Raw genomic sequence first — 23813 nt, 5'->3', positions numbered from 1 at the left:
ATTAATACATGTTACATTTTCAGGTGTAAATACTGAAAAATAGCCTATGGCAAAATAAAAAGGCACAGGATTAAAGACAGCTTAATTGTTTCCATGGATACATGTCTGCTATTTGGCAAAAGGTATTTTATACACTTTCTACAAGAATAAGCATCATTTTAAATATATCTCTGAAAGGTGGGACCCTGTAATTTAACCATAAAGACAGATTTTTGTACTCCCAGAACGTGATAATTGTAGTGATGCCTCACTTGAAGGGGGTTCTTTGGAGCAGAGGAATTCAAGTGCAGGGGGAGAGTGCGACAGGCATCTTTACATAGAGCTCACTGTGTGACATGTCACGACAAATAGCAATCCATGACAACAAAGCAGTGGTCAAAGTGCAGGGGCACAGACAGCACGAGAGTTTACACCAGCTCTAACCTGATCTGGGGGAGAATGCAGCAGAAACAGAACCAGAACACTGGAAACGGAGCAGTGGAACATCTCTCACAGCATTGCTGAACCCCAGAAAGTGGGGCTGATACATTAAAATTATTATTCCTTTCTGAAAAATAGATTCGTGGCGGCTCGTTGGTTTTGTTTTCGTGTAAGAATTAGTCCTTGTAACCCTGATGCAGTGTCCTAGTAACAGTCAGGATGTCATTGGAACAGTCGTCGTGCCCGGGAACACAGCGCGGCAGTCCCGGCATCCACCCCTGGGATCCCCGGGATCCCCGTGGCACTGGGAGAGCTCAGTGCTTCCCTGGCTCACTGCAGCAGCTGCCCCGGCAGCCCTGGCTGTGCTGAGCAGCAGAACACCGGGCACGTCCCTGCCAGAGCTGGTTGTGGTGTCACCAGAGTGTCCCATCCTTGGTTACCACACCCGGCACTTCCCTGCGGGATGCATGGCCGTGCCCTTCTTACAGTGGAACACCTCGGAGAAGGCTTCAAAGTTCTGCAAGGAGCCCATCACCCTAAACAAAGAGAAGGGACTCGTTTATGTGGAGGTTGCTGTTCTGGGGAACACGGAGTGGTTTGGAGCCTCAGAACTAGATTGCAGTTCAGAATATGGGATGCTTTAGGAAATATAAGGTACTATGAGCAATGAAATGCCAGAACAGAGTGGGTTTGGTCCTGCTCCATCTCCTATGGATTGGCAAATTCACCAGGTCAGGTATAGACACGTGCTCTCCAGCAGTGTCCTACAAGCCATGGAGAAAATCTGGAAATCTCTCGGGAATTATCTTGTGTGTTAGCAGAGTCTCCTTCTGTGCTGTCGTGGTGCAAGGGGTTGAATGAAGTGACTTGTGAGTTAGTAAATGAGTAAAACCCACCTGTACTTCAGAGGGCTGTGGACGTCTGTCTTTATGGACTGACTGGCATATTCTGGTCTGTAGGAGCCACACCAAACCTGGACAGGGAGGTTCATCATTAGTGGATCAGTATTAAAGGGAATTCATATTGGGAACCCTCTCAGTGGCTTTCCTAAGAGCTATCCCAGTTTGTTATGAGCATGGAGTATGTTTTACAGAGGGGCAGAATAGATGCAATTATTCACTAATGAGCTTTTGTTTTATCAAGGTCTGCTGCTCTGAGGCAGATCTATCTGCCCTTGATTTCCCCCAGGTGTTTCCTCCCACAGAGTCCAAGGGCCTGAGGCACAACCCTGTGTGTTCTCACCTGGGCAAAGTTGAGGAAGAAAAGCTGTTTGTGGGACAGGTTCAGTCCAGGCAGCTTTGGCTCCTTCCCTTCCCGTTCCAGCCACTTCAAGTAGGCCTGGAAATGATCACAGATCAACTCAGAGGAGCAGCAGGAGGTGGATTTTGAATGTTGTTTTGGGAGGAGGGATTTTAGTCACCACATGCATTAACCAATGTGTTTTCCTTCTGTATTTGGATAAATTTTCTCTCTCTAATACAAACAATGCAGAAAATTTTATGAAAAACCTGTCAGTATAAGCACTGTTGACTTCATGAACTCTTTATACAGGAATTTGTATCTGGAAATTAAGTGTTAAATCTCATCTGCTTCTCTGTAGTGATGATTTTTCCCTCTTCAGGTAACTGCTCATTAAATAGCAGATAACAACCTTGCTCAATGTTAAATGCATTACCTGTTATTGTTACACATTAATAGGCCAATTTGCTTTTTTTAGGTATATCACCACGATGGAGACAAGTTAATGTGTCCTCACTTTGGTTAATTCCCAGCATTTTGTTTCTGCAGCCTCTCAGGTGCTGAGACAGTCCCAAAGCACGAAACAAAAGGGAGAGCTGAGGGTAAAAAGAGATCCAGCAGCACAGAACACCCATGGATTCCGTGTTTGTGTCACCCCACATGGCTCCTCCAGGTCCTTGATGGCTTTTAGAACAAACCTTATGAGGTAATTAATTGGAATGGTGTCCCTTAGTGTTGAAATTTAGATTTCTGAAAATTCAGGATGTTCTGTAAACACTCTTAACGCCATACTCGAAACACCAAAGGTAAAAGGTTTTACTGTGACATCTGTCAGGGTCCTTTGTAGGGAAGAACATTCCTTGCTCACACCTGAGCTCCACCTTTGGGCTGCTCCTGGCTGCAAGGGTGGCAGCAGGCCATGGGCACATGAGCTTCCAGGAGTACAACTGAGGCTTTAGCTTTTGGAATATGCTAGTAACGTGTTAATTGTCAATTTTTTAACCACATAATAGGTCCCCCCACTGCTGGATGTCAGGTAAAGTTAACTCACAGGGTGTTTGAGGATTACCTTATAAGCCTGTCGGACTCCTCCGTTATCTGCAATATTTTCTCCTAATGTGCTTATGCCACTGACCTGTAAAAATAATCATTTATTTGCTCTCTTGTCAATAAAATCAGCAACTCTAAGAACCACAGGTCAGCCATAAAACAGCCTGACCTGCCTGGAGCAAAGGGAAGCTGTGACTTTGTACTGGGACAAGAAAGGAGAGAATGAAACCAAACAAATCTCAGGGTAAGAGCTGTAGAGTGGAACAGAACACACCCAAATATAACATGGACAGCACTTGAGCTGCTGCTGGGCAGAACATCACTGCACACAGACCCTGGGCTCTCCGGGCCACCAGTGTCCCCAGTTTATGACAACCCTTGTGCCTTGTTCCCAGAACAGTTACCTGTAGCAGCTGGGGTTTGTGCTGATGCCCCATAGGGCTGCCCTGTCAAAGTCATTGTTTGTACAAAGCCAGAGCTGTGGCCGTGGCTGTTACTCACGTTCTGTCCCCCAGCCAGCTCCCAGGTGTAGTTCCCATACTGGTGCACCATGCACAGGGACTGCTCCTTGAAATGCAGCGCTGAGAAATTGCTCCACCAGTCCAGCATGTTCCCATCTTTGTCAAAATTCCTACCTGCAGCAAAACCCGGAGATAAAAGGAAAGGGTTTTTTTTTTTTTTTTTTTTTTTTTTTTTTTTTTTGGGCAAGGTTTTAAAGCTGCCACTCTTCCAGTGTAGCACCTGGGATATGGAAGCTGCTCTCCCTTCCTTTTTCCTCCTTGAATTTAGATGCTCAGAAATATTTTGGGCACAGTTTATTCTCTTTGTCACAAGGGAATGGAATTGTGGTCTCTGTTATTCCCTGATTTCCTCTTCAGTCAGCAGCCCTGACTTCAGGTATAGCTCCAAGGCCTGGTTTTACTTCCAAGTGGATTTTGCTGATATCATCCAACAAAACCTTCCCTCACTTCTGAAGTGCCTGAGGTGCTGGTCTGTGTGGCCACATGACAGAACCGAGGTTTATAGAGAATTAAAAGCTGGAATTGCAGTTCTGGAGTTTATGTTCTTGGCTTTCTGGCTAGAACAAGGCTTTTGTTTACTCTAAAACTCAGTTTCTGAGGCTGTGTTGTGTGTTTATGTGACATCCGCACAAACTTAATGAGCATTAAAAAAAAAAACAGCCTGAAGAAAACCCATGTGGAAGAAACTCCTGACTTGTAGAGTCAGAAGTGAGCTTTTCCCCCAAATTCTTTTACATGGCATTCAAGAAAGTTAAAAAGTCAATTATTTAAGCATTTGTGTTGAAAAACAGTCTCCCAGGATTTCAAGACACTACTGACATGCGTTCTATTCCAAAAATGTTGTTCCCAGATTTCACTGTAATCAGGGGCCCATGGATCTGCTTGCTTTGTGTTTCTGAAATGATGATGCTGTAAAAACATTTTTTTTTCCCTGAGAATTGTCATTGCCTCCATTTCCTGCAAAACCTTCCACAGAGTGTTCCCAGTGTGTTCCTATTGCTGCTGAGCTGGATGTGACTGCAGGGATCTTCAGTCCCCACGTGCTTTAATTCCTGCCATGCCACGAGTTTTAGCTGAAATAATAACATTTTTTCAGTCATCTCCTCACCGTTGTCATCGAACCCGTGAGTGATCTCATGTCCAATAACCATCCCAATCCCTCCAAAGTTCAGGGCCTGGGGCTGGTGTTTGCTGAAGAAGGGGGGCTGGAGAATGCCAGCAGGAAAAACTGCAAAGACAGGGGGAAGAAGGGAAACACTGTAAGGTGGCTTTGTTTTTTGCATCTTTGGCAGACAGATTGTTTGCTTGGTGTAAGGGTCAGGAAGGAACAGAAAATATAAAATGATTAGAAACAAGCTCATGCCTCATGTGAAATTGTTTCTCTCTGGGTAAATGGAAAATGACAAGTTAATAAAGGTTTAATTTAGCACACCTGCAGCGACAATATCTCCCTATTTGAGACCCAAGCAACATTTATGTTAAGCTTAGCCTAATTTTGTCCATAATGTTTGCTGCAGTGTGTCAAGAACAGAATGTTTGGGAGCTGTCCTTTGGAGACAGGCACAGCTTGTGTGTCAGAGCCATTTTACAGGGGAACTAATGGAGATTTTATTGCTTTATTTGGGTTAAGGAGAGGTTAGAAATCATCTGCTGATGCCACCAACACTTGGAGTGTAAAGCATGCACAGAAGTGATTCCTACAGACCACCAAGGGCACTCGATGCCAATTGAGGGAGGCAGTATGAGATCTGTTCTGCCTTAGTCTGCTGGCAAAAACCTTATCCCAAATAATGGGATTTGATTTTCACCCCTTCTACAGAAGCTGAAAAGCATAAATTCTGGAGGAATTCAGACTGGCAGTAATTCACTCCAATGAGATTTTCCATGAACAGAGATACTGAAATTATATTGCAAGTAGTTAATTGAGAGACAAAACCCTTTTGGCTACAGAGGTTTTATCCATACAATTTTGTGGAGAAATGCATAAACCAGACTGCAGTAAGACAGAGCAGTGTGGAAAATTGTTTTCCCAAGCTAAAGATATGAAAAAACAGAATTTAACTGACATACACACTATTGTGGGTGCTTGTGCTTGGATTTTTACACAGGCATATTCATCTCCAAGTTGCTTAAATGAATTACTTTTGTATGATTTATAAGGACAAAGCTGGAGAGGAACCAGGTGGCTTTAGGACTCAAGTTCCCTGCCTGGAAAGCTGATTCCAATCTTTGTAAAACCACTGGGGAAAAACTGGGAGCTGAGGTTGGCCACCAGTAAATCCCCCAGGAGGGCTCTGCCGTGACTGAAGGTTCTGATGCTGCTGTACCTGCAGGATGGAGGTGAGTGGAAGCTACACAAAGGAAAACAGATTTTGGGTGAGGTCAGAGGACTGAATTATCAGTAATTTGGATGTTTCTGCTTTTAACAGTTATAGAAGTTTTCTGTTGTGACTGTTGGTAGACTGGGCTGTTTGCACTCCTTGCCTTTGCCCTGGAGCAGGATGCAGTTACTGTCTGGCCTAAAACCCCATGGGTTTGTCCTTCTGTGGTATCAGGAGCTGAGTAGCAGATCTTCCTGGCAGTCTGGGAATTTGAATAAGCACTTCTGGAGGGAATTGCCTATTGTCTGTCCTGCTTGGGGTGCTCAGAATTCAGCAGAGACTCAGCAGTTCTAACCTGAGCTCCTGCATGAGGTCTGAGCTCAGGGAGCACAGGGAGCCAGGCAGGCTCTGAAGGTCTCCTGAACGAGGAAGGAGAGCCCAGCAGCTCTGCAGAGCTCACACAGCTGATGCTCTGGGAGCAGAGGCAATTTCTGCAGCCTGGGCTGGCTCTTAGCAGTGTAATTGCAGTGCCACGAGCACAGGGCTGCCCCATGTGCTATCAGAAGGTAGGACCAGGAGCACGAGCAGCCCTGGAGCATCCTCTGGGCACTGGCACTGGTGATGTCCCAGGCTTTCAAACCCAAGGCTGTTCAGTATAAACATGGTATAAACTACACCTGCCAAATAGGGGGAGCTGAGTATTCATCAACAAAGTGCTTGAGCTGAACAGCCTGGCAGCCCTGCCCAGAATTCCTGGATGGGCACGGGCAGGTTTGCCTCTGGATGCAGACCTGCACTGTTGTGTGGACAAAATGAGCTGGTTAAAAGTGTTTAAACCTACCTATCTGGTTCCTGTTAGGGGAATAGAATGCATTGACCACTGCAGCTCCAATTATCCATCTAAAAATAAATGTTGCACACCGTTAGTCATGATGGTTTTTTTTCCCCCAGACACTATTGCAATTCAATTTGGGTTAAAAAATGTAAGGTATATAGGGAAGGATTTTAAGAATATAATCCTTTCAGGGATTATTTATTTATATATGTATATACATACATATATATATACACACATACATATGTCTATTACACACATATATATATGTAATATATATATTATCTGGAAAGGATGTATAAAGAAATATGATTTCTTCATTAGGAGAAGGAAGAATCTTTGTAATAAGAAGGAAAATCCTTATAAGGAGATTGTATAAAGAAAGGATTAATGTAGGCTAAAGAATTCCTGACACCAGGAAATACCTGGTGGCTTCTTTATAGGCAGCTTTCATTCAAGGGGAAAAGCATTTTTTACTTTACCTTAATTTCTTGATTGTTTAATTTCTTGATTATCTCAACCACGGGCATTCCCAGGTACCCACAACATGACTTAAACACCCCCACCATTATCCCAGAATTTAGGTTTTGTCTGTGACTCTGTCTGGAAACTCACATATCTTGGTCAACTCTCTCTCGAAGCTTTTTCAGGCTCTTTTGGGCTCCAGCTTGCAGGTTTTCCAGGATGTTTTCAAAGTAGTTGTGTTCACTGAAGTTTAACTGCACAAACAGGGATCCAAGTACATTGGTCAGCTGAGCAGGAAGAGGAACACCTCGTCCCACTGAATGTCCTCTAAAGAATGTTTTGGTTGCATGGTTTCACTGAATAGTTGGTTCTTTGCACCAATTATTTATTAATATGTTCATTTTAATGTCCTTGGAAAGGGCAGTTCCACAGGTACAAATATTCCAGTGGCAAGAAAGCAAATGCAGGTGTTTATTCTGAGGTATTTAGTGAGATATGCACAAAACACTTACATTGGCATATTCCAGGTCCAGTTTCTCATTCTGATCTTCCAAAATATAATCTGGGTAGCCAATTTGTTCTTTGATTGCCATTGCCTGGAAGAAAAGAGTCAAATGTTTCCTCTTAATTGAGGTTTTTGTTGGTGTGTTGATCTTGGGTTGTTTTTACTAAAGTTTCGATACAAAGAATAGTTGAATGTTTGGGTTTTTTTCTTGCCTTTGAAATGGTGCTGATGGTCCTGAGGTCAATTAAAAGTTGGAAATGTTTTTTGGGGGGAATTGCATTGGCATTTTTATTGATGTGGGCTAACAAAGGGTTGAAAGGAAAGGACAATATGACAGGATAATAATGTCCTCTTTTCCTCTTGTTTGTGGAGAAACTGGAAATGGTGATACTACAAAATTCCAGATATTTCATGTTCATAAGGGAATACTGAAGCTCCTTGTTATCTCTGACCTTCTCACGAGCTTTCTCCTTGGACGCCTCGTCCATCCACTGTAACTCATCCAAAGTCTCCACAAACACTTCACGGATCTTCTCTATTAAATCCCGGACCTGAAAGAGAGCCAGGGAGACACTCATCATTCACATGCTCTATTCCCAGGCACAGCTGAGGAGGGATGAAAAGCTTCCTGTTGGAAGGTGATGTCTCCAAATTCTGTGCCCTAAACCATGGTAATGAGCATCTAAAAAAGCATCACAAACGAGTTCTTGCACCTTCTTGACTGGTGGATAACTCCCAAGCAAAAAACAGGGCGCTCACACCAGAGGGAACGGGCACCGTGGGCATTGTGGATGTACAGTAGTATGAAGGGTAAACTACATACCATCCTCTTGCTCTCACCAGCAAAAGTCTCCCGGACATACATGGCTCCCACCGCGTTCTCCATGTTGTTGTTGACGTAACTCACGCACTCCCTCCAGCGCGCGTCCTCCAGCGTCGTCCCGTACAGGGCCTGCAGCACCAGAGCCCAGCATTAACCCTGCCCCTGCAGCTCATTGCCCAAATTAACTCAAAGGTTTCCACTCCTGGGACTGGGCTTGGCTGAGGATTCCGTGATGTAATCACAGAATCTAGAATGGTTTGGGCTGGGATGGAGCTTAAAGTACATCTCTTTCCAAACCCCTGGCAGGGTTATTGTGATGGCCAGGCTGGATTTGGTGGCACTGTGCTGTCCTCTTTATGAAGAGAGGAAATACCTTCCTGTAGCTGGCCCGAGCGTCCTTGAAGCGCCGGCTCAAGCTGCTGACCCGATCGATCACCAGCCGCCAGATGAGGTAGTTCTGGATGGTGCTGTGTGGGAAAGCAAAGCCGAGCTTAATCCCCTGTAAAAGCCAGCACTAGTGCAGGCAGCCAGAGGGGAATCTCAATTTTGGATGCAGACTAGGAAGGAAATCATTGCTGCCAGTCCTGGGTTTCACAGCATCTCATTTAACTGCAGAGTCATCCAGCCTGAGGACTGGGCTGTTATGTCTGTTCTGGGATTAATTTCTTATTTTTCTTACCTCTAGAATGTAACAAGAGCTAAGCCTGTCATGTAGTTTTTTTTCTTCCCATTTAACCTTTTCTAAGCAAGCAGCAAGTGAGATACCTTGTACTGCAGTATTTGGACTTTGAAACCTCCAGAGGCATTTCCTGCATTTTACAGGGGTGTCATCTTCCCTCAAAAGCTTGGAACTAGCAAGGGTGTCCCATAATTCACATTTCAGCAATCCTTCTGTGACTTTTCTCCTACCTATCCTGCAGTTTCTTTACCTGGCTGAGTACTTGGATATAATTGCTTTCAGCTCTTGCAGATATGGCATCCCATACACAACCACCTCTTCCTCTGGGTCCACTTGAACACTTACTGAAGACATGACACGTTGGATGAAGAAGGTCCAGTTAAATTCCTAGAAAGACAGAGAGACATTCCAATGTTGGATGATTAAATGCCTCTGTAACTGGACTTTTGACAGTCTTATGGCCTTGAATGCAGCTGTTCAGCAGGACAAAGCTTTTAAAGAGATTCTGAAGACAAAATTAGGAATAAGAATGATTTTATACCTCTTTGTTGAAGCACTGATAAATTCACAAAGCCATTTCCAACAGGCATGGAATTAAGAGACCTGAAGAGTGAGACTGCTCATGAAGCACTTACATTGAATGCAAACTTTTCCTGCAGCTCTGCTAAGGTCATTTTGTGGTACAACAAGGTCACATCATGCCTTTCCTCTGCGGGGGTCGTGGCCTGAAGACATTCACAAGGTTATTACTGGAATCAACTGACAGAAATATCAATGGCTGCAATCACATGCAGGTGCACACATACGAACTCCAATAATATTCAGATTAACCATTTTGTTTGGGAAAAGGAAAAGCATTTAGTTGTCCCCAGTGCTGCTTCCAAAAATTCAGTGCAGGAACCTGGGTCCCCCCTATTCAATAGTATTTCAGGGATGTGTTAAGCCAAGTGGTTCTTTCTGTCCTCTTTAGAATGGAAGCCTCCTCTGGGGGACTTTTAGGGTGCTGTAGGTTATTAAGGATGCAAGGGAGCCTGCCCTGGTGTTATCTCAGTGCATGGTTAGCAGAAGGTGAATTATCCTGCTTTAGAAGAGTTCCAGATAGAAATAAAGCTGGGAATGGAGCAGCACAGCAGCAGTGTACACAGCGGGCAGAATTAGAGACACAGAGGCTCTGAATTTTGGGCTGGCTCATGGCACAAAAAGTCTTCTTCCCCTGCTTTTTTCTGTGCCATGGGTTTTCTGCTGCTTTGAGAACTGCAGCACAAACCAGCAAGTGACTCTTCCCCCTCACCCCTTGCCCCCCACAGCTTGCTGAGGAGTTCTTTATCCCTCTACTCACATTTGCAATCTCTGTTTCAAACTCCATGACCTTTACCATTTCCTCTTGGACAAAGGAATCATCTTTGGACACGTTCTTGTCTTCCCGGATCATTTTGGCGATGGTGATCATGAACTGCAGATAAGCTTCTCTCACCTGCACTCAGACACAGAGCGTGTAGAAAAGGTTTGCTGTCCATCATTTCATAGACTCCCAGAATGGTTGGGTTGGAAGGACCTTAAACCCCATCCAGTTCCACCCCTGCCATGGCAGGGACACCTTCCACTAGCCCAGGTGGCTCCAAGCCCCATCCAACCTGACCTTCGATACTTCCAGGGGTCCAGAAAGAGCCACAGCTGCTCTGGGCACCCTGTGCCAGGGCCTGCCCATCCTCACAGGAAGAATTTCCTCCCAATATCCCCTCTAACCCTGCCCTCTGTCAGTTTGAGCCCATTCCCCCTTGTCCTGTCACTCCAGGCCCTTATAAACAGCCTCTCTTCATAGTTTCTATAGTTCATCTTCATATTTCTCTTTTAACAAAGCATTCTCTTTGTCATGAATACCTTACAGGGCACTCGTCAGCCTCTAAACACACTTTCTGTTTCTCTGTGCCATCCAACCCTGACATTCTGAGTTAGAATTTCTGCCTGGGCAAAGAGGACGCTCTGTGCTTTCAGTTACACTATGGGAAAAGTGATCCAAAATTCCAGGTGAACAGGGAAGGTTTGAGTTCTCTGAAAGTAATACCACAAATCTTCTCAGGTCTGGTTTTAGTTCCTGAAAGAAAAGCTCTGTTTCAGACAGTTCCCAGTGACACCTTTGCTTTATTCCTGATGGGAGGCTCTGACTGATTTATGCCTCAGAATGGGCCTTGAAAAGACATTTGGCTGCTGAGGGAGTGCTGATCCTTGATACTGGAAAACTCGAGGCTACCTGCTCTTGTCACATACTTTTCTTCCTCCATAGACCCTGGAAGCCAGATAAACACAGTGGCTGTGGTGATATTGAGTCTGGGCACTTACAGATGATGATTTGTGGTTTTAGGCTGAATGCTGAGCCTTAATCAGGCCAGACTCCCCCAGGCCTCAGAAGGAGTTTTGCCAAAAGATGCTGGACTAAGCACAGGGGGAGTTTGGGTCATCAGAGTTGGGCTCATTGTCTGGGGGCAGTGAGCTGATAAATACAAATAAAAAGGGGTTGTGTCTCCTCCTTGGTCATTAGGATTAAAAGCACAGCCTCAGCCCCCCCCGCTTTGTGCCTTCAAATTAAAACTGTATTGAGCAAAACTGGTTTTCTTTCACTAACTGAGGATTGTCTCTGCACTGTACCTGATCTCCTACTTCCTCCAAGTCAATCTATGTCTGACCTTGATGCCCCAGTTCATAAATATCCCTCTTTTCTGCTGTGAGTGCTGCTGTGGAGGTGACACTCGCAGGGGAGATTCCTGGGTCAGCAGCTCTCCACATTTCCCAGCTTCCAGGAGATTGTTTTTTTTTTTTCCAGGAGCTGGAAGCTCCTAAAGGTGCCCAGAAGGTGTGGGGACAATTCCCTATAAAACTCCCAGGGCTGTATTTTAGCTACATTCTATATAAAGTGTAGTCAAATACACTGAAGTGAGAAGAAAACTCTTCCCACTGATGTTTTCATCTGCCTTTACAACCACGAGACAAAAGAGTCTCAAATGCTGATTGTCATCCCTCTGTATTCCCTTCCATTCTTGTTAGGAAAATTGGTTTGATGTTGGGCTGCAAATACTCTTTGTTAGCAAGGCATAATTGAGGAAAATAAAATGTACTAAAGCAGTATTTTCATCTTGGAAACAGACAAATTGTCTGGCTCTGTTTGCAACAGCTTTGTGTGTATTTACAGAAACAGTGTTTTTGCAGAATCAGTGTTTTTGCCCTGAGCATTGGCAGAAGAAAGCGGCTAGAAAATAATCTCTCACAATTTCATGTAATTTTGGGGGAAGGGGAGAGTAAGTGGCAGCAGATTTTTACTTGCTGAGCATCATGGATTCAGAGGAAGATACAAGCAAATCTCCTGCACGAAAAATGTGAAGCTGTCCTTCAAAATGAGAGACTGTCTAAGCTATAAAACACGATTTTATTTTCCCACAACTTTCTTAGTGAGTTGGCCAGTTCTGAGGAGGCTTGATATTTATACAGTTGTTCAGTCTTTTTGTAAACTTTACAAAATGTTGGCTTAATTAGGAAAAAATGTGGCAATGAATTTCACAGTCTAATTCTGACTGTTGCATAGCTTGAAGATTCATGTATTGGGGGTTTTGAAAGCACAGGGATAAGGAATAAAGTTGTTTTAGTGGCACAGAGTAAATCAATACAAGGGATACTTACTCTTTGATAGTTGCCCCCATTAAAGTAGTAATCCCTGGATGGCATTCCCAAACTTGGCTGGTCAATCTGAAGGAAAATGCATTTCTCTGGTTAGTGGTGAGCAGGAACTGGGGTTGTCCCAAGGAATCCTTGAAAGGCAGCAGGAAATGCTGTGTGTGCCAGCCTGTCAGGTTGGAATGATACCACTGCCAAACACCCAGAGAATTTGGCTCTCCTGGATCTGGGGTCAGGTGGAAGGTGCAGCTCTGGGTTTCCAGGTAAGGACAGGGTGGATCTTAGTGTGGGTTATGAAGCAAAGTCTTTCAGTAATCATGGAGATCCAAGAACAAATTTTAGTAACTTTTCTCTGTTGCTCGACTTTAGGGCTGGACTTCTTGCACAACCCTTCATGAACAAGCTCCAAAATGCTCTTTATGTATTTTAAATGCATGGTTTCCTGCTATATATTAAACCTCATCATCATTTTTGTAAGTCACAAGAGTTTGCAACCCTCAAGTGCTATAAATCAGCAAAGTTCCATTGATTCTTATTGCTTTTGCTGAAACAAAAGTTATGCTGCCATAAAACATTTCCCAATATGTCTTTGAGACAGATCTGACAATCAGGATACAGAACAGTTGCCTACATTTTACCACTATTGTTCTTTGGGAAACTCATCTGTCTGCAGTATAAATAATTATTCATTATGATTCTGGCATACAAATAATTCCCTGTAGTTTTTTTCTTACATAAATGATGTGTCTGCTGGAATCCCGGTCGTCATTCCACACAAACATGTCAATGAGGACACGTTTGTTAAACCTGGAGTTCATTATGGAAAGGTTTTCCTCCATGCTCCAGCTTGGCTCTGGGAGATAAAAGGGAAAATAGACTTAACTTGTCAATCTGTGGCAGACTGATTGAAGTTGTACAGTTCACAAGCTGGCAGCTGAAATTTTGGAGATCTCTTTAAATGGATCAATGAGTGTTAAATGTGTGATACCCTGACTTCTGTTTGGGAGGAGAAACTGAAAATGGAGGATTTGATTTGGTGACAGTGGCCTTCCTGTTTCAGTAAATAATTCTGAGTGAACCCTTCCAGGCCCAGCATTACCTTTGGTCTTACTCCAGTCTGCAGAAGCCACTGGCCAATCTCCAACCATCCTCAAGGCCTCCAGCAGAGGGAGGGAATCTCGTTGCTCTATAAGACCTGAAGGAGGAAAGACATATTCTGTATTGTTTTCAGTACAAAAATAAAATTAGGAAAAATAGGTAATGTGCCTAACAGTTTAAATTCGCAACTGAATGTTAGCAAAAAAAAGCAAAAAATTAAGAGGAACGATTTTATATTAGTATTCAGAAAAGGAATGAAAATACTTCTGTGGCTCCAGTGCTGATTTGGACTGGATTGGTTTGGGAAAGATGAGCTGGGACAGGTTAGTGCCTTCTGAAGGAAAGGCTTTTCATTCACACCAGGCTGGGTACCCAGCATCCATCCTTTCCACATCCCAAATGGATATATTGAGGTTTCATGAAATACCAAGGCATCTCCATCCAACTCAAGATGAAATTTCCAGGCACGGCCACATGGATTAGACATATATTGACTGGATTTTGCTTAACAGGAGTTTGGTTTTTCTGTACGCCTGGTTTGGAACAGGGGAATTGATGGAAAAAAGAAGACACTCACTCTCATTCATGCAGGACTTGTAAAGGATTTTAGCTTTCTGAAATGCTTCTCTGTCCCCTTGATCTGGAGTCTCCAGCACACCTGGGGAAGAAACCATTGGCATGAGATTTTTGCCCTGGAGAGCTTTGATAATTTTACAGAAATCCCTGAGGATTCAGGGCTATGAGAAGCACTGGCAGGCAGCAATTACTGTCAAACTAGAAGGCTCTTCATGCTATTAATGAGAAAAAGTGTCAGGAGGAAGGACCTGCAGACAGCTTGTCCTGCTCCTTTTGGAGTTAGTACCCAATCACTTCTGGCTATTTTTTAGTGGGAACAGGATGTTCCCACAAAATGGGTGTAGTAAGAGATGTAAAGATTAAAGGACCAGAGAGAAAAAAATCCCAATCAACACTTCTCTGCAAGTTTATTTCTCTGTCTGATGTGCAGTCAGTAACCTCTGAAATGAGCAGAGGTGCCTGGGGATGGAGCAGCCTCATCCCTACCTTTCAGGATGATCTCCAGCTCGTCTCTCAGGATGTCAAAGATGCTGTATCTGGAGCTGGTCTCTGGGATCACGTGCCGGTTCAGCCAGCCCCCGCAGGCGTACTGGTAGAAATCCTTGCACGGGTCAGCTGTGGGGTCCATGTTCTGGATTATTCTGGCAGCTGGGCAGCAAAATTGGAGAGATGAATTCTACAGACTGCCCAGGAATCTCTGGGACTACTGAAGACTGTCAAGGAGCTCCTTGGTAAGACTCGCTCCCACATATCACGACTTGAGGAATTTTATTTTCTGCTTAAAATGGGTCTGAATGGCAGAAGAGCTGTCCCAGAGCATGACACCTTACAGGGAAGAGTGCCCAGGGCTCCCCTGGGCTCCAGTTTAGGCTCTGCCCAAGAAACCAGTGCTTCCAGGGGGCTATTTGGAACATCTGTGCTGCAGTCTCACCTCTCTCGAGGTGTAGATGCCAAAAATAAGGAGAATAAATACCCCATGAGAGAGAAAATTCAGTCTAAAGGGAATTTCATTATGCTTATAGCTACACATTGTCTTGGTCAGTCCATGGCCTTGTGGCTCAGAGCCAGAGCTCTTGGCCACACTGGCAGTTTTCCTGTGCTGCTTATGAATAATATTCCCTACCTAAGGGAAAACCTCATTACTTTTCATCTGTTGCAGCCTTAAACTCTGAATTATTTCTTAATTAGGTTCAGTGACAACACATAGAGCCTCCTCTCTGCAGCAGTAATTCACAAAAACCCCTTTACCTGCTGTCACACACCCAGGGGTGGTGCAGATGTTGCCTGAGTTGGTGCCATAGGGGGAACCTGCAGAGAGAGGAGAGGAAAGCAGATGGAATTACTTGCTTTGGAAGTAAATTGCTCCCAAAGTCACTCACCAGAGCCCAATCTCAGTGACAGATCTGCTTGGTTTGAGAGCAGGCGAGTGAATGTTGGTGCCAGTCAAAGACATCAGATGACAACCGTGAAGAAATCTAGGGATTTCTTGAGGAAAATTTGTTGGCAGCGGCATTACAACAGTCTTGACAGTGAGTTTTATCTCTCCTGGAAGGAGAATGAGACTATATTTTCTACCTGCTAGCTGCCTCCACAGTCTACTCTGCAAGTATGGGATCCTTTTTTAGATCAAAAGTCATTGAGACTGGGAGGTTTAAGCAGGGGGCAAAAAGCCCAGAGCTGGGTTACTGCTGCCACACTGCTTTGAGTCACCAGGATCAAATTTAGGAAAAGAAATTACTTTTATTTCTCCAGGTATTTGTGTACTGAGGAGGGACAGCCTGTCACAGACTTGTTTGGCCACAGTTTCATGTGGCCTTTTAAGGCTGGTTCTTGCTGCTCACCTGAGAGCTTGTCCCTAATCTGGAATTTTCGTGGCTGATGGAATAGTGTAGGAATAAGGAGACTGTGGACCTGTGTTCAGATTTGTTCTGCCTTGAGTTAAGCATGGACAAGGCCATGGAAGCTCTTGGCTATTCATTTTCTATTTGTGAGTGCTTAGTCTTGCTTTGTGAGGTTCTCCCAGCGCAGAAGATCCCCAAATAACCAGTGCACACATCATTTTTTGATGCTGAGTACTCAAGTGAATGTTCTTGTGATGCTGGGCAGGTGTCAGGTCCCTCCCATGTGCTGTTCCCTGCAGAGCTGCAGTGGGAGGGATCTGAGCCCCCTATCCTGAGGGCCTTGGAACTGGGAGAAGGAAATTCATTCTGCTGGTTTCATTTCCCATTTGAGAAAAGGGAAGTCTTGCTTATATCAAATAAGTGATGCCTACTGTATCAAATAGGCAGCTATGTGGTTCCACTCTGAAAAACAAAATCTTGGTACTTTCCAGCAGATTTAGCCATTTTAAAGCTTTGTTTTTGATCCTGGTTTGCAGAAAAGAGTTACTAAAAAAAATTTGTTTTCAATGCAAGTAAGTGCTTTACATGAGAGCAAACAAGATTACAGTAATTCTGAGAGAAATAAAACAGTGGGGGAGAAAAGAGGGCTTTGAAGTTCATCAGTGGAAGCGACATAAAAAGCCCCCACTGTGCTGGGGAATGTTCAGGGTTCAGCTGAGCGTGGAGTGCTGGGTGGGAGCACATCTGCATGAGAAAAAACTGTGTTCTGCCCTGGCTGGTGTCTGGCAACCTGAACAGGGGAGGAGCAAAATATGTGAAACAATGGGAAGCTTCACAGAGATAGGGTTTTTTTTTTTTTTTTGTTTGGTTGTTTGGGTTTTTTTTTTTTTTTTTTTTTGTGTGTGTTTGTTTTAGCATTTGGTGGGATTTTTTTTGTGTGCTTGATGAAGCTAAGCCCAAATTTTGAAGTTTATTAAACTCTCTCATAGTTAAACAATTGGCAAAATCTAAAAACCTAAAAGTCCAGGGTATCTCCAAGGGGAAAATAAAATACTTGGAGGAACAGAAATGAATAGTTCAAGGACAAAAGGAAAGGAGCAATAGCAAAGAGCATCATGAGGAAGAAATAATTGTACAAGAATTTTGTGTATGTCTCATTGTTTCCCAGGGACCAAGCAGGACTGAAACGGATCCTTTTGTCTTTCATTTCTTCATTTATTTATTTATTTAAAAATAAAAGCTTCTCTCTTTACTTTAACCTGACAATGTCTGACTTCAATTTCTGGAACCAACAGCTTTGAATGAGGCTTGAACTCCCCTCCCTTGCCCAGGCCCTCGTGATTGTGGTGCTGTAACTGAGCAGGATGAGCAGGGGAGCCAGAGCTGGTTTGGAATTTGAGGGCACACTCAGGGCTCTGAAACTCTGCCCCAAAAGCAGATCATGGGAAATGGCTGGGGAAGAGATCTCAGTTTACCTCGAAAAGTGTCTCCTTTGTTTCTCAATCAATTCTCTTCTTTCATTCCTCAGTGCCTTTCCTGCCACAGGCTCTGGGTATGACCAACTCTGCCCTCTTTGGCTTTGCAATCCCAGGTCTTTCCTCACTCAACTGGAGCTTTGTCACCTGCACCTTCCAAAGACTAGAAATGAACTTAAAATTCACCTTCTGAATTCTCAACCACTCTGCCTTTTTTTTTTTCTTTTTTTTGTCCTCAATTACTTTTCTGGAGCAATGGCACAAGTTTTCAGTAGAAACACAGGTATTTCTCTATTTGTTTTCCTCCCTGGTTGAGCATTGCTGACAGGTTGAGCTACGGTGATAGAGAGGCTCCTGCTTTGACACCCATTTCAGTCTGATACAGCAGCAGCAGAGAATTGATCAGGGAAGAGAAGCTTTAATGGAGATAAATGAAATGGCCTGAGCTGTGGGAGTACACCAAATGGAAGAAAATGAGGGAAATTAAGCATTGCAGGTGCTACTTCAGAGGTGAACTGCTCACCTGAGAGATGGCAGAGCTGGGACATGCTTCAGACACCCTGGGGTCACTGTAGAGAATTTTATTGTCTAAATTTGGCCTCCCAAGGAGCCACTGAGTCACAGTTCCTGGCCAGCAGCAGGAGCCAGGAAGGACTTGAGAGATCTCTGGATGGCTGCAGTCCCCTTCAGCAGCTCACCTTTGGAATGGTGGTGCTCTTCAAACCCGACCTGCTTTTCCAGGGCTTTATTGCAGCTCCTATTTTTTAGAGAACAAAAGCCAAGCCAAGGCTTGTGCAGGGCTCTGGAGGACACAGCTTGTGTTTAGTGTCTCCCCACTGGGCGTTTGGAGGAGCACAGATGGCTGGGGATGGCACACACGGAGACAATTACAGCCACAGTTGTCACCAGGCACTCATGTGGGAGCTTTTACCTCTCAGCACCTTCCCTTTTCTCAGATCTCCTCTGCAGAAGTGCTGTTGGCACTGCAAGCTGCCCTTGTGGCTGTTAAAACAGAAAATTGCTCCCAACAAACAACGGAATTGCCAAATTCAGGTTTTCTTTGTCAGAGGGGGCTGCCTGTGCCGGGTGTCAGCATTGTCAGAAGGAGTGCAGAACACAAGTGTTTGGTTTTATTCCACCTTTCCTAGGACTTCTTACCTATAATCATGGCTGAGGCAGAATTCTGAGTGAGAATCAATAAATTGTGTGTTTATTTGCCCGTTTTGCAGCCCTGCATGGCCTGTCACTCCCCATTACTGCTCTGCATTCATGGAGCTCCATCTGACTATGGCTGAGAAGAGTCTTGCCACCCAAATGTCATCATGACTTGTGTGTTAGCTGCCTCTTCCTGAAATTCTGCATCTCCCCTGAATAGCTGGCTCGTTAATGAAGGTTCCTGACGTCAAAGGACATTTGGGCACCAGTGAAGGAGAGGAGCCAGAGCTCAGCTAGTTTCAGTTTTTAGTTTAGAAACTGCTCCTGCTCAGCAGGCTCATGTGAATATGTTATTTCAGTGCACAACAATCGCATTCAGCATGGGAAATGCAGGAGAAAAACATGGGTTTTTTTTTTTAAAAAAAATCCACCTCAAGAACAAAGTGCTGCTTGGTTGGTGTTTCTGTTTGTTAGGAGCCTGCCTAAGAGGAGAGCAGAGAGCTGTGACCTTGGGCATCCTAACAGCCAGCAGTGACAGAATTGGGGATGCAGACACAAAAATATCAGGGGATCTTCCTCCTGAGAAGGCAGCTTGGGAGCCAGAAAGTCAATGAAATAATCAGAATTACAGGAGCAGCAATTAGGTGAGGCTGGAAGTTGTTTGGAGCTAAGCTGCTGGAGGAGCTGCTGAGCGATTTGATGTTACAAATACAGAGATTTGTGGTTTGATGTGTCAGCTACAGACAGGCCTGAGATTTTCCTCAGGCTGTGACCTTTCCAGCTAGGGATGAGGTTTGGAGTTCAGTAAACACTGAGAGGGAGCTGTGAAAAGGCTGCTGAGATGGGGGTGTGGGTGTGAGGGAAGGACTGAGAGCATGCTGTGCTCAGACCCAAACCCACTCCTGCTTCCCTTGCTAGGATCACCCAAATATTACTTTATTCTTCCTATGTTTTCTTTCAGCTTATTTAGATGAGGTTGTTTTTTGAGTCTGAAAACTTCCTTGGATGTCAAAACTCCCCAAATTGTGTCCAGAACTTTGTAACTACACTGCTGTGAGAGCTTGAGTGTTTTTGTTGGCTGTGAATAGAGATAAAATACCCAGTCAGCATTAACGGAACTCCAGGAACTATTGCTGTGCCCACAGGCCTATTTCATGCACCGCAGTGCTCTTCTGCAAGATATATACAACCAGAAAAATATTCTCCCTGAACCACAAAGCCGAAATAAGCCTTTAGAAATTAAAAAAAAAAAAAAAAAAGTGAATGCAAAGCAGGACATCAATGCTTTAATTTTCTAATTTAATTCCTAATTACAAGCTAAACAAAATTATTTTTAGAAGCTTGGGTAGTGCCATTCTGATCAAGGATGTATCAAGGTGAAGTGAAAAATCTGACTCTGCTTTTAATGAACAATTCAGTGTCCCATACACACCTCAAAATTAACATTTCAGTGAAATCAGCTATAGAAGCATCCCAGGATAACACTGTTGGTTGTATCACATGAATGGTGCTCAGCCACATTGGTTTTTTTTTTCTGTTGTTCTGTGGGATTTATGTGGCACAGCTTTGAGCTTTTCCCTTGGGGAACCTGAGACTTGATGCTTTTGGCTGAGCATGGGGAACGGGCTGAAATGTGTCAGCAAAACAGAGCTAAGGGGGACTTTGGGACAAAACTTTTCAAGACAAAAAAAAAGATGTTTCTGCTGCAGGAACATCTGAAGAGCTCTTATTGTCTCAGTTCTTGACCCAGGCAGTGCGTGTTGACACTGCTCTGTGAGGGTGAAGCTCCTGCAGCTCATTTCCCACCTGGAATTACCTAAAGCTCGTGGCTGCTCCGGCTGTGGGCTTGGAGGGGGACAGAGACACAAAGTGGCTGCAGGGCAGAGCTGAGCACACCTGGTGGGGTGTGAGGAGCACAGGGCAGGCAGAACATCAGCCCTGCACTCAGGGCTCAGCCTGGAGAACTCTTCCAGGGAAAGTTTAATTGCGGATGTGAGCCTGCAAAAATATTTCGGTTTTAGATCTGTTTTCTCACAGATAAGCCTTCATGTGGTGAGCACAAACTCTGCCTCTGGGTTTGGATGAGACCAACACTTGGGCAAATATTATCAATACCTGAATTCTGGATTGTCTGGACCCAGAAAGTTATGTAGGACAGATTTCTCAAATCCTTTATGCAGGTAGCAAAACCCTGCCTAGCTCAATGTTTGATACAGAAACTCCTCCAGGACCTGACTCTGGGGAATTTCTTATCTTTCATCTCCTGAGCTAACAGAATAAACTTTCTGATGAACTTTATGAGTACCAAATACTCAGATTTTGCCTGGTGTTCAACTGCTGGTGACAAAAGCACTGAACAATAACAAGGCTTTTAAAAATGAATTATTGCTCAGGATTGTGCAGTATTTCACTCACAAGTGCTGAAAATGCAGCTCCCTGCAGCAGGGGAGGAAGAGAGAGTGTGAGGAGACAGCAAAGCCTTCCTCCAGTTTTGCTGTTCCCTCTTTAATTTTGTTCTCCAGTGTTTTAACAAAGCTCCCGGTCCAAGAGACTTTAATGGAAGTGACAAACATGAGGCAGAGCTGCTCCCGAGCATTTGATGCTTCACAGGGTTTTAAAGTGGGACTTTGCACTTGCTGTGCCAGTGGGAAAACCAAGTGTGCCCTGCAGTTAAAATATTTAGGCAGAACACTTCAAAATAATGTGGCTCAATGTCAGGTTTCTGGCAAGATATTTGCATTCAAGCCACTGAAGCAAATCACACTTAGAGATCCAACTGCCTGATGGAATATTTAAAAATTCTCCTTTTCCTCAGCAGCAAGTGGCTTTTTTTTTTTTTTTTTTTTTTTTTTTTTTTAGCTTTCACGTTGTAATAAGCAATTTCTCCTTCGGGGATATTGTTTTTAGAAGTGTTTAAAAGCAGCTGTTATTTTAAAAAAACCTGACAATAATCAATCATGGCTTGTGCTTGGATAAAATAAGGAAATGTCAGTCCTCACACACAGACACACAGCTTTCCTCTAAACCAGCACATCGGCTTTGTCAAAACAGCTCTGAATTCAACAAATTGAATGGAATTAAATAAAAGCATTGAATCATACAGAGCATAATTCAAAATTTAAATAAAAGCCAACATAATCTCTGTGCACAAGCGGGGAGCGAGGCAGAGAGAGCCCAGTCCCTCACGGAGGTGACCTCATGATCTCTCTGTATTTTTGTTTTCATTTAGTTCTGCGGGGAAAAAAAAAAAAAAAAGGATATTTTTTGCTGTTTGCAGAGGGAAGGGAGGATTATTCCCAGGTTCTTACCTCTGCTGCTGGCATAGAGGATCACCAGGGCGACGGCAGCACAAGTCATGAGGAGCAGCAGGACAGCCAGCCCGATGGCCACAAAGCTCCAGGGCTTCTTCCCGGATTTGGTCGATTTTTCCACAATATCCATTTGACTTTCTGATTTCCCCATTATTGTAACTCTAAATCGGGGAGGGGAGGGCGAGAAAGGGTTAACAGCACGGCCACATCAGGATCGGGAGAAGAAATGCACGAGAAAAACAAACAAAAACAGAAACAAAAACAGAAGAAAAAAAGGGAAGCGGAGTAAAAGCAAAGAGAGAAAGAAAACTTCTAAATTATTACATGTATTTGTCCATTTGATTGTCCACAGATTTGCCAACCTCATTCTCCATCTCTGCGTGTCTGCTCTCGGGGGGGCTGTGCTGCCCCAGGCTCTCCGTGGTGCAGTGTCAGAACTTCAGGAGCCTCTTTGGGAAGTACGGAAAAGTCTCATGACCAGGTTGGGCAGCTCCTTTCTCCCAAGCAGAGGAGGAGGAGGAGGGCAAACTGCCTCCTTCCGCTGCCCACTTCCAAAGTATTCACGGTGCCGTGAAGAATTCCCTCCGTGGCGCTGGGCAGGGCTCTGTTAACAGCCAGGGAATCCAAGCTGGGATCCTTCCAGGTGCGAGCGCCCTGGAGCGGCTCCGCGGGCAGCGGCGATGCGGGATGGGGACAGCGGGCGGCTCCGGGGACACGGGGCAGCTCCGGGGGCTGCGGGAGGCCGCGGCTCTGCCAGGCTTCTCCGAGCCATGCTCAGCGTTGGGAGCTCAGCCCCGAGCCCTTCCCGGCTCCGGGGAGATGCTCCGGGGGAGGAGGGGGTGGGATGGGCTGGAGGCGCTCCGTGCTCCTGCGGCTTCTCCCGAGCTCCCCGGGATTCCGCGATCCCTGGAATTCCACCCGCTTATTCGGCCGTGCCCCTGCGGCTTCTCCCGAGCTCCCCGGGATTCCGCGATCCCTGGAATTCCACCCGCTTATTCGGCCGTGCCCCTGCGGCTTCTCCCGAGCTCCCCGGGATTCCGCGATCCCTGGAATTCCACCCGCTTATTCGGCCGCTCGGGAGGTGGGAAGCTGCTGAAGCTCTCCGGATTCCCAGAGCGCCGGCAGCTTTGGGGTGGGATGAGTGGGACAAGTGTGCGCGAACAGGCTGATTTATGGTCGTTTCAGGCAATGCTCACAATCCTTTCATGGATATCTGGCTGGGAACAACTGGGAAAGGCAGTAAAAGCAAGGGCAGGGTAGGCGCGTGGTTTTCCTCGGGATTTGTTTCACCCTGCTGCAGGACGGACTCCGGGAGGATGGAGACGCAGCCTGGTGCTGGGTGTGCGCTCCCCCGAGCTGCGGGAACTCGCTGCAAGAGTTCAGCCCGGAGAAATGTTCGGGTTGTGCCTCTGCACTCCAAGTTTTGTGTGAGTTCAGGAGGAGGTGCTGGGGGCAGAGCAGGGATTCCTTTGTGGCTGTGTGCTGGGAATGGACACACAGTGTTCCAAGAGTGGGGAACAATGAACACCAGTTCCTTCTGCCAGGAGCCCAAGTCTCCTGTCCCAGTCAGTATTCTGCCTCAAAATCCCTGGGAGAATTTCCCTTTCATTTTATTTTCTCCAGAATCATGTTCACTCAGGCTCCTGGCAAGTGTGAAGGCAGCAATTCTCATCCCACCAGTTGAGGAGGAGTAGGAGAACACAGGGATGTGAAGTACACACGTGCTTTAGCAGATCCTGGGTGTCCATATGGGAAACAGAGCTGCAGAAGGCAGGGTCACTTCCAAGGACAAAGCTATACATTTAATTAGGATTTAAGTGATCTCTCATTTCT

General features: G+C 45.0%; 1 protein-coding gene across 2 annotated transcripts; it reads right to left on the bottom strand.

Annotated features, from left to right (window-relative positions):
• Positions 1–856: 856 nt before the first annotated feature.
• On the bottom strand, positions 857–22346 carry MMEL1 (membrane metalloendopeptidase like 1). Of its 2 annotated transcripts, none has more exons than XM_062507494.1 (22): positions 21978–22346; positions 15447–15482; positions 14685–14846; positions 14200–14280; positions 13624–13719; positions 13259–13377; positions 12531–12596; positions 10198–10332; positions 9494–9583; positions 9109–9245; positions 8553–8646; positions 8180–8308; positions 7809–7907; positions 7364–7447; positions 7002–7105; positions 6393–6451; positions 4339–4458; positions 3211–3344; positions 2729–2794; positions 1663–1758; positions 1317–1393; positions 857–956 (listed from the first exon to the last, which is right to left on the bottom strand). In XM_062507494.1, exons 1-22 carry the CDS (start codon positions 22129–22131, stop codon positions 857–859), a joined length of 2238 nt encoding a protein of 745 aa, XP_062363478.1. In that variant the 5' UTR covers positions 22132–22346. The 2 variants fall into 2 exon arrangements, with proteins under 2 accessions (XP_062363478.1, XP_062363477.1); XM_062507493.1 differs by having other exon boundaries at positions 15447–15506; positions 21978–22141.
• Between the last annotated feature and the right edge of the window lie 1467 nt (positions 22347–23813).

Source organism: Cinclus cinclus, chromosome 23 (genome assembly GCF_963662255.1).
Source record: "Cinclus cinclus chromosome 23, bCinCin1.1, whole genome shotgun sequence".
In the NCBI taxonomy this organism is placed as follows: Eukaryota; Metazoa; Chordata; class Aves; order Passeriformes; family Cinclidae; genus Cinclus; species Cinclus cinclus.
Note: the sequence above shows the minus strand (reverse complement) of the source record. Positions and strands in the feature narration are given on the sequence as shown.